The 11,335-nt window shown below is 36.2% G+C and overlaps 1 protein-coding gene across 1 annotated transcript; it reads right to left on the bottom strand.

The window, feature by feature from the left end:
• Window positions 1-6,105: 6,105 nt before the first annotated feature.
• On the bottom strand, window positions 6,106-9,393 carry LOC113308724 (probable ATP-dependent RNA helicase ddx5). The gene is made up of 5 exons (XM_026557186.1): window positions 9,202-9,393; window positions 7,022-7,468; window positions 6,788-6,876; window positions 6,584-6,683; window positions 6,106-6,485 (listed from the first exon to the last, which is right to left on the bottom strand). The coding sequence occupies exons 1-5, from the start codon at window positions 9,349-9,351 to the stop codon at window positions 6,282-6,284; spliced, it is 990 nt and encodes a 329-aa protein (XP_026412971.1). The 5' UTR covers window positions 9,352-9,393; the 3' UTR covers window positions 6,106-6,281.
• Between the last annotated feature and the right edge of the window lie 1,942 nt (window positions 9,394-11,335).

Genomic DNA, 11,335 nt, shown 5'->3' with positions numbered 1-11,335 from the left:
GTTTTCCGGCAATGTTGGGTTTTTAACGGGAACCGCCGCGGTCATCCAACAACAGCTTTCCAGGAGTTCACCCATCATTGGATTGTTCCATCCCTAGCACGCTTAACTGCAAAGTTTTCTGCCAACTCTAGAGCCAATTGTGCTGAAAAGTCTTCGGTGTTAAGAAATGACAAACCATTACTTATAATTAAATCGGCGAACCCTACCTACCGAATCAGGGTATTACACCCCATAAACTAAAATTTGCTCCGAAGTTGAATTTTGGAATTTTAACTTAAAAACTTTTGTTATGACCGGGAAATTTGTCTCACCACTCAAAAACCTGCATTGTAAGACAAAACCTTCCAATGTGATCCAAAAAAATTAGGTGATCCATCACTATCCAAAAAAACTGTCTATTAAACCTAAAATTTGCCTCTTAAGCAAACAAATGGCCTTGTGTGTAACACACGTATTTTTCAGATGACGTTTACTCTAGGATGCATCAAGAGTATGTGTTGCGTGTTATGTGATGCGTTGTTGAGTACAATAATGCATCATCTTGAATTTGTGATGCACACTTGGTGCAAGTAATGCATCTTGTCCCGAAGTTCACCATTATACAACGGTGTGTCTTTATTATGCAACATTAAGATCAATGATGTATCATCTCGAACTTGCAATGCACGCTTGGTGCAAGTAGTGCATCGGCTTTACGACATCAATACGCTTGTCCCCTTTCTAAGAGACGTGACATTTACCAATGTTGCTTACTAAAGGAAGCATCGCGATACTAAAACATGAGGATGATTGTACGTTATGAAGAGATGCAATGTTTATTAATGTTTTTTACCAAAGGTCATCAATGGTAATGCATCTTTATGATTTGTTTCTTACCTGTGGAAGCATTATGAAGCTAATGCATCATCATGATCGTCGCTTACAAAGTGGCGCAATATTGTGTTATGTTGCTTACCTAATGAGCATAATCTAGCATGCATCGTGTCACGAATAATAGTAGGTATGACATACCGAAATATTACACCTAACGCGCATGTCATAACCCCCTGATGCGCCACACCGATGCTAGTATACGAGATTTACACTTTTGTTTACGCCAGACGAATGTACATCCATTTACCCTTTGCAAGAATACTTGCCAAGCATGTTGCCTTTAACTTAGCTTCCAAATCGTTCCAACTTACCCTTGTTCTGTGAAGGGTATAAAGAAATAAATGCTGATGAAAATGCATTCTTACATGCTTCACTGGCTTCTGAGTCTTTTCCAGGCATAGTTCACTCATGGACTTGTGCATAGTCCTTGCAGGCCTAACCCCACCTCTTTACTTAGCTCAGGAATTGCTGAAGGCATGCACTGATCATGCTCGTCTCAAGGGTGCATCATTCAGGCTCATGCCTTACTTTCCTTTCCATCATCCTTGTGATGTCAATATCCTATGCAAGCTCTATAATTTACATACAAATATAGATTACTTTCCATGTCATGCCCAGTGCGTCGTTGGTACATGCCTACGTCGAAGCCTTGATAGGGAATATGAGCATCCAAGGATTGGAATGTAACTCATCTCGTCAAGTATGGAAACAATCATCATCTAACATGCTATGAAGCTTTAGGTTCATCTCCGTTATATGCACCTTCAACTAACTACCCCTCCCTATATATGTTGCATTACAATTTTCACAAATCAAAGTTGGGAAGGACTTTGATGTGCTTGCTTCACTATTCATGGCCGTTGCCATGTGTCTCTGTATAAAGCGCCATGATGGATGTGTTTCTGTTTCTAGCCCGTAGTCCAACTTCAATGTTGCGCCATGATGTCGCTACATTGTCTCGGCCAGCCTGCTCTAGCCTAACACATCATTGTGGTGTGATATTAGACCTTGGCCAATATAACTTGCGTAACGCGCCATAGTGGCGCTTTTTTTTTTCTAGGCCATCCACTCAATCAGCATGATGCACCATGATGATGTGACTTTGGCTCTCGGCCAGTATAGCCTTCATATGCGCCGTAGGGGCGCAATATTGGCTTTAGGCCAATGTAACCCACGTAATGTACCATAGTGGTGCATTATTGGGCCTAGGCCAATGTTCCGCTTAATACGCAACGTAAGTTTGAGATGAATCTATGACGCATCTTTGAGCATGCATCATGCGAAAAATACGGTTGTTACAGTGGGATTCGGTACATGGCTAACAACTTTAAATTTTTTATTTATAGAAATGTCAGTAAGACGTATATAGGGATGAGGTATTGGTTGAAGGTGCATCAAAACGAGATGCACCATTTTTTCTATGATCCTTGCTTAAGGAAGCTTCATGATGCGAACGCATCATCTCGCTATATCGCTTGCTTGAGAATGCATTGTTATGCAGTGTTGCTTGCCCAATGAAGAATCTTGATGCAAATGCACTATTACGCTTCGACCTTACTCAGATTATGGGACATTGTGCTATGTTGCTTACACGAGTATGTGTTGTGATGCAAAACGCATTATTATGTTATGTTACTGACTAGAGTGCGCGTTGCGATGCAAAGGCATCACTATGCCACGTTGTCATTGAGAATGCATCATTGCAGTGCATTGGGCGAGAACAAGATATGCATCATCTTCCCTACATCACCGTCGTAAAAGTGAACGACAGCCTCTATATGCCAATAACTCTCTTTTTTCAATATGTAGAAATGTCAATAAGACATATATAGGGAGGAGGTATTGGTTGAAAATCATTTAGGACAAGATACATCATCTTGCGTATCTTGTATACCGAAGCAGCATATTTAATGAGAAAGCATCATTATTCTCCGTTGCTTACCTGATGGAGCATATTCGAGCAATAACATAATTATGATGTGTTGCCTACTCGAGGATGCTTCATGATTCGAGAGCATCATGTTGTTCTGTTGTTAAACGGATGTATTCCATATGAAAGATGAATGGTGCATAAATTTGCATGTTTAGAGCACGAGAATGCACAATTGTGAACTAAGTGGCATTATTCATGCAAAATCTTGTGCATATTTCGCGAAATTTCATTGGCCTGTAAGAGTTAAGTATTGTGTTGGTAATTGTTGGTGATGCGTATTTTATATTCCTAAGCCTATCCTTTCGGAACGATTGGTCTTTGGAATCCATATTGGCCTTATCTTAATAAACTTGAGTTGGTTGTTCTATTCGAGATGACCCTTTAAATGAGCTAACATTTGTGCTAAATTCTTTTATGGTATGAGTAAGGTACGAAGGCAGCCGCATCGCGGTTCAGTATTTCGTTGCTCATATCATCTAATTAGAAAGTGATTGCAACACACTTGATGAGGTAGTTGTAAGCCATGAAATGAATGTTCATACTACCTATCAAGTTATACGATGTTGGCATGCATTAATCGCGAATTGGGCACGGTGAGGAAATAAAGATAACCAGATTGCTAGTTTGGGGAGCTTGCACTATTTGCATCACAAAAATGATGCACGACATGAACGGTATGTGCCTGGATGCTGCATCCGTGGCGTGAGTAAGATCAATGCATACATCTATCGCAAGATAGATGCAGATTAAAGACTGAGAAAATAAATCTACAATGGCCTATGTTCTAGTCCAATATGTGACCAAGACATGTAAAATACCTGCAATCCCGTGTTGCAAGCATATATATGTATCACCATTGGCCATTATGGCTTTGCATCCTTAAAAGGAATACGTTGGTACAATGTGGAAACTACATTTGAAGTATCATGCTTGTAAAGCATGTTTAGAAAGGAAAATTATAGTGCATTTGCTTGATAAGCCTTGGAATTTTACAGTCTGGTTACACAGTTCGAGCAGCTCACCTGAGAGTTTGGGCCAGCCTAGAGCGAGATGGAGGCAAAATCTTCCGCTCTGTTACATTATAACTCTATATCTCCCAACCCAAATTTTTCCATATGAACTAGAAACTATATTGTAACTTTGAAAAAAAAATGATATGTGGCTGAAAATTTGTCACCGTAATTCAAATCTTCTACACGACCAGTGGTGTAAATATATATATCTCATTTGTGACCTCGAATTTTGTTAGGATTCAGAATTTGTCATTAAAATGGTTAGTGTATCTAGTGACCGAGGGGGAAAAAGAAGTGTATCATAACCCAAATTCCAAATTTAAACCCACAGCCACAAGCACAATTCCTTTTTTTTTTTTACTAAATGTTGCGTTTGGCCAAGGCTATTAGCCCGTGCCTGATAGAAAAAAATCAGTTCTCCTAGGTTCTTCCCTGATTTTTGATGTGACTTAAGATTCACTTCATGTCCCACAATTTGTAAAATGAGCCATTATATGCAATGTAACCTAGAATTTGTTAAGCGGTCCATGATTTGCCTCTATAACCTTGATTTTTTTCAGGTGACTGAAATTCTTCTATTACTAACAAAAATTTACTTCGTTGGCAAAATTTAAAGAGTCTCTGGAGGTTTGTTGTTGTAACTACGACTGTTTGTTTACAAAATTTCAGACCGTGTAATTAATCTCTTAGGGATTGTATAATTCATAGTAAAGGGCCATATAAGAGCCTAAGAACACATTCATATTATGGAAGTTACAAAATGTCAGTTTTAAAAATTATTATCACATTCATGGACCTGTTAGATTTTGATCACAAAGAAAACTTGTGACTGCCATTGCGGAAAATAATTAACAAAAGTTATTATCCAGTTTATCCTTAATCACATCACAAAGACTAATTGTTTTCATTAGTGCTATGTAGAAAAAATAAGTCCAGAAATTGATGCACTACTCAATTTGAAATTATGTTAAACTAATCAATACAAGTAGAGTAATGTGCTTAAAATCTTGACGGGAGAACTTAGAATTCTAATAGAGTCCATCATCGTACTTCAGAATCCACATAATAAAAGACCAAAAATCATTAAAATAAATGAAGATCATCACCAAGGAGAACGCAAGAATTACCTTTTAGGTCGAAAGCCTATAAGCACTTAAAGTGCAGGAATAAAAATAAAACATTAAAAATTTAGAAACTCAAAGAAAAACAGCTAAACAAACAAAACCTAATCACTAAAACATAAAACTAAAATCCTTGCATAATTCTAGTCATAATTAGACTAGATCCGAGTAAGAAGATGAAGGAGATTAGATTTCTTTTCTTTTTCTTCCCGAAGAAAAGAAGAGAAAAAGAAAGTTCAACTGATATTGAATTTGCCATTGCAACTCAGTTTTTTTTAATTATTTATACAATCTAATGGTCATTAGATTAATTTTTTGAAATTTATATAGACATTTGGACATTGAAGTCATAGGCTAATACTCACGCGTAATTTCAACATCTTCTACTAATCTTAATTTTAACCATAATTTTTCAACTACTGGTGTGCTATACATTTCTAATTATGCTCATGTTTTGTTAGACTATAGAGCGTTGTAAAAAAAACGTATCATTAAAATATTAACTTCAAATTAATTACAAAACAACCGGCACAAAATGCAGGATACTATAAAAGTGTGCACGTATGTTCGCATATTCATGGACTTGTCAACCATCACAAAGAAAACGTGTGATGGTATTGTAGAAATAATTAACCAAATTTATTATCCATTTAATCCATAATCACATCACAAAGACTAATTGTTTCCATTAATGCTATGGAAAAAAAATAAGTCAAGAAATTGATATTACTCCTCCATTTGGAATTGAAGTAATCATTACATCAAGAATTTCAAGATTTTATAAAGGGGATACCACTATTAGCGGGGTGATATCAATTCAATGATCTGACAGTCAGGATATGTTAACATTTATTTATTCTATATGGATTGGTTTCATCCCAAGTAATATTGATATCCCTTTTATAAATCATGAAGAATTATCATCCCCAAGTAATACTGATATCCCCTTTATAAATCGTGAAGAATTTGTATGGCATAATTCTAGAAACTGTCCATGGATTTGCTGTTGCAACTCTCCGGAAACTCATATAGGCATTTGAAATCACAGGGTAATATCCCAAAATAATTTGAGTAGTGCCTAAACCAGGACTCATGATCAAGAGATAACTGAGATGGGTTTAGTGTTAGATTTCTGGTGCTCAGACCATAATTCAAAACTGGTACGGGCCTGAACTTTTCTTATATAATGGCATAATGCTATTGCTAATGTATAACCAAAATGAAAGAAAAAAAAGTACCAACTCTAGATACTCATTAACGTATACCAGGCCAGATCCCTCCTCAGGGCCGGCCCTGATCATCATTCTTCCAAAAAGGAAAATACATGTGTACACAGAGAGATCAGGCATTTTGACTCGTTACAGAATCATAGAGAGACAAGGTGCAAAATTGTTTCCGCAGAAGCTTTCTCTGAGTGGAGGAGGTGATCCGGTCAGAACTGTTGTTGAAAATGACAGTTTGAGGAACTCCAGTGACAGCTTCCCTGATTGATTTTATCTTCTCAAAAGAACCATCTTTAGCGAAGCTTTCTAATCCATCAACAACCTATTAAAAAGCATAACCAGAAGTATATCAGATATCTAAAACACAATTAGAAAAAAGAAAATATTAATCAACTGGCTAAAAAGGATGAAGCTTCCTACCAACAAGGAAATAGCAGATATGTCAACAGCTTTTACTGCAATAAGCTCCAGAAGCCGGTCAGGAGTGGATACAAGAAAATCTGGCTCACAACTTTTTAGGCTGTGCAGAACAGAATAACAGTTAATAAAACAGAACATGAAGGCAACTAAAGGCAGGTTTTCTTTTAGCGGAATAAGTATGGAATACTGAGATGCTATACTCACCCATCAATCTGCTGATCCAGTGATTTACCAGAGTGAATGCTAACAGTTTGTACGCCAAGTCCTTTTAGATGTTTGCACACTGACCTTACCTATCAAGGTATACCGGTCCAAATAAAATGAGACACCAGCATTATCATACCAAAATTAGCTAACACTTAACAGCACATCCGAGAGAAGAAATATTCATGAGAAGATACAGCAGTGAGAAAAATAATTAATTTTGCAAAGACATACCTTAATAGCTTTTTCTTTGGATGGAACGAGGAACAAAAGGAAAGGGTTTGCATCCCCTTTCACCTTCTTCGTAAACATAGCAGCAGCCGTAGAGACTACCCAAGCTATCTGCTCCACAGTTGAAGAGCCTCCAGATGTCTCAAGGACATCCGAACCCTCTGAACAACTTTTCCAGAACTTCATTCCCCAGGTATTAACCATAACAGGTTTGGCCTTATTACCAGAGAAGGTACCATCTTTAACAAACGCTTCCTGAATTGCATTCAAGCACTCAACTACTGTTTTCGGCGAAGCCTTTACTTTTTGCTTACCTTCAACCTTCTCAGAATTCATCTCGGATACGAGCTTCTTAGCTTTTAGTTTCTTCTTCTTATTTGCTTTTGGTTCCTTCTTTCTAATTCCCTCATTGAAGGGATCCTCAGGGGTAGGAAGGGTGAAACACATTCCCTAGAAAATCATCACAAAATCAAAAAATTACTCTTACCAAGAACACGGCAATATTTCCAAAACAAAAGAAGAGAAAATTAGAGGAATCGCCTAACACCTGTCTCTATACTCATATCACACTTACCACTGTTACACTGAGTAAATATTTTTTTTTAAAAACCACATTCGACATACTAACTTCAAGTTTTTATATGTATGAACTATATTGTAGGAAAATGCTGTGTGCAGTAGCGTTGTACAAAAAGGGCGGAGATTGTACCATAGCTCACCTTGCCTCACCAGCCAACCTGCTCATGATCCCATCCCTTGAATTGCCAGTACTTACACAAACAGGAGGTTGACAATTCTTAGTCTACTAAACCCAATGAAAAACACAGTTGTTATTCTGATTTGCAAATTTTTTTTTTCTATCTCGTATTGTAGGGATATGCTATTTGTACAGCATTTTGCACTGGCACTGCACCAAAGGGCCAAGATTGTACTCTTACGAATCACCTTGCCTCACTAACCCACACATGCTTATCATCTCATCCCTTCAACTGCCAGCACTCAGGCGTGAATAAAATCAATCCTTGAATCTCATAAAGAAATCGACAGCTTTAGTCTAGTAACCCTATTATAAACCAACCAAACCAAGTTCCCTTCTCTCTAATTGTACTAAATTTGCACTCTATTGTCCAATAAACTCTGATTTTATTCATTGCGCACACAGCCGATACATTTACATGGCAGTCCAGACACCATCCAGTGGAATGACAAAAAAAAAAAAAAAAACACTATCCAACGGATTGACAATGTTCACCTGATTCTTATCCACGCTTCTTTAATTAGCTAAGAAATGCCCAATAAATACTAAAACCCATGCGTAAATCCTGATTTACTCTAACCAAGAATACGCCAATGAATCCAGAACAAAAGAAGAGGAAATTAGAGGATTCGCCTAACGCCTGTCTCTATTTTCTTATTATAACTGTTATAGTGAGTAAATAATTTTCAACAACACAATCGACATACTAACTTAAAGTTTTTATCTGCCTATTTATCAATCAACACTGATAAACCATATTGTTGGTAAATGCTGTTTGCACGAGCGCTGCGCAAAAAGGGCCGAGATTTACCATAGTTCACCTTGTCTCATTCATGATCCCATTCCTTTAATTGCCAGCACTCATACAAACATGTATAAATAAGATTACGATCTAAGTTCATTTAAACAGATTGATATATCTAGTGAACCCATTGAAAAACACATTTGACATTCTGATTTTGCAAAATATTATACGTCAATACGTATTGACAGATTGTACTCATAGAGTTCACCTTGCCTCACTAATCCACAAGCTTATCCTCTCATCCCTTCAATTGCCAGCACTTAAAAAAATCTTTGAATAGCTTACGAAAGAAATCGACAGATTTACTCTAGCAACCCTATTATAAACCAACCAAAACCAAGTTTCCTTCTTTCGAATTCTACTTAGTTTTCACCACTCTAGATTCTATTGTTCAATAAACCCTGACTTCACTCACTGCAACACATACACAGAGAACAGAAATGCCCTAGCAATAAATACTAAACCCTTGTATAAACCCTAATTCCAGAAAATCAACACAATCAAATAAACAAAACCCAGACTTTATTGTTCTGAACAACTAATAATATGTTAAAAGAAAAACCCAAGTTGTACTAATCCCTAATTTTTGATATAAATGAATGAAAAAATTGTAACAAGTACCTCACACTGGCGACGTTTGCCTTGTTTTCGTCTTTGTTTAGCAGCAATAATACCAGCAATCCGTGTAGACAGAGTAGAAGGGTCAGCATTAAGCCGTTTTCTTAAGACTTTGTTCTTCTTCTTACGAACTGCATCGTCTCCTTTCGCCATTGCTGCCGCCGAAAATACTCTCTGTAAGTGTAACCTAAAGAGAAGAACACAACAACTAAAGGAGAGAAAGAAAAGAGTAATAGAAACAGAGAAGGGTATTTTTGTAAACTGATGACAGAATTACTAGGGGCAGCTAACGGGCTCACATCCCCTTTTGGAAGCTGCCAAAGCCTCCGCGAGCGCATCTCTAGATCTATATTTGCTTTTGATTTTTCCGTTTATTTACCGAGTGGTGCCATCCCTCGTAAGAATGCATTACAGTTAAACCTCCATAAATAAATGCCATCCGGACCAACAAAAAATATTCGTTTAGCGGAATTATTTATTTAGACGGTATTTTCTTAATTAAGAAGTTAAAACGTATAAGAAAAGATATATACAAATTTACCTAAAGGGTATTGGTCAAAAAATTTATCAATAATTCAATGATCATAGAAGAAAGATAACCAAGGATTAACTAGCGTCATTTTTAATTTATGTTATAGATGCAATTCTTATCAATAATTCAGGGGACGCGAACATCTTTTAAACTATCCCAACGAAAATGATGCAATTATTGAATCTTCAACAGACGAAGAAATTATTGAGTCAGATCCTGAACCAGATGATAGTAGCATCATACAAAATATGTCATTCAAAGATGCCTTTCAAGCGATGATCACCATAAAAAATTACTTGCTATAACATGAGCAAAATATTCCAGAAAGTATGCAAGCATTACATAAAATTAAGGATGCGGTGCATTTTGGTTTGGGTGGAAGAAAAAACAATCAATTATGTAAAATTGATTGTTTATGTATATTGGTTATGCAAGCATTACCTTTCAAGCGATGATCATCACATTTTAGTTTATTTCTACATATATTTTTATGTAAAATTTACTAATTATTTATATCGGTTTATATTTTTTTATATGAAATTTAGTGATTATTCCTTTATATTTCTATATGGCCTTTAGGGATTCAATTTTTTTTATTCATTAACGCATTAAACGAGGTTATTCATTTATCTCCTTGGCCCAAGTGGGGCCGGAAAAAATTATTCACTTGGCGAGGTTATTCATTTATCGAGGTTCAACTGTACAACATAATGAACATACTGGAGTTCACATCCATTTATATGTAGGTAATATGATAGTTGATAACTCCGTCCTTGTGATGTATTCATGTGCTTGAAAACACTATAATATTGATACTCATTGATATTGATGATATATGGCCATTTTAAAAGATACTCGTCAAGAGTCGATACTAATATTAGCAAATATAAATTGGGAGAATTAGTAACTTGATAATAGTTCCGCAACAATGAATTATAAACTATAATGCAAAAAGTTATTACAATTATCAAACCAAACAAATAGATATTAAAATCATTGAAATAAATAAAATTATTGTTTAATATTTAAGGAAATTAACAATAACATGGTTGAAATGAGTATTTTATTCCCCTCCTGTTGTTTTTATTTCCGTTAAAAGAATCCCACACCACATCCTTTTGATACTTTGATATTCTTATCAATTTTCTCCATCAACTTAGCAAAATTTTAGGTTTCAAATGGATTATACTTGTACAAAGCCAGGTACATTCAAATCACCAAACATAAGTTAATTTGTGAGTGTGAACTATATACTTCTTATAGGAACCACGCAAAATTTTAAATAGATCACTTTGCTAGTGTTTTCTTTCCTACTCACACATACTCCATTTGTGGTCATGCAACTTTACCACACTACATGAATAAAAATACACTTTGCTTAACTGTGTTCATGTTGTTTCAGTCAGACCAGCGACGAAACCATAAATTCATGTTACGAGGGGCTAAAAAAGATATTTCCCAGTAGACGAATCATTAGTACGTCCAGAATTATTTTCTTACAAACCATATCTTTTGTAAATATGTATTATTGCAGTCTCGGTCCGTCAAACAGCCAGATATAAGTAAGGGTGTCGAAACCGTTTAGCGATAGGGATATCCTATCAT

This window comes from Papaver somniferum, chromosome 9 (assembly GCF_003573695.1).
Source record: "Papaver somniferum cultivar HN1 chromosome 9, ASM357369v1, whole genome shotgun sequence".
Taxonomy (NCBI): domain Eukaryota; kingdom Viridiplantae; phylum Streptophyta; class Magnoliopsida; order Ranunculales; family Papaveraceae; genus Papaver; species Papaver somniferum.
This window is presented reverse-complemented; position numbering and strand designations above follow the sequence as displayed.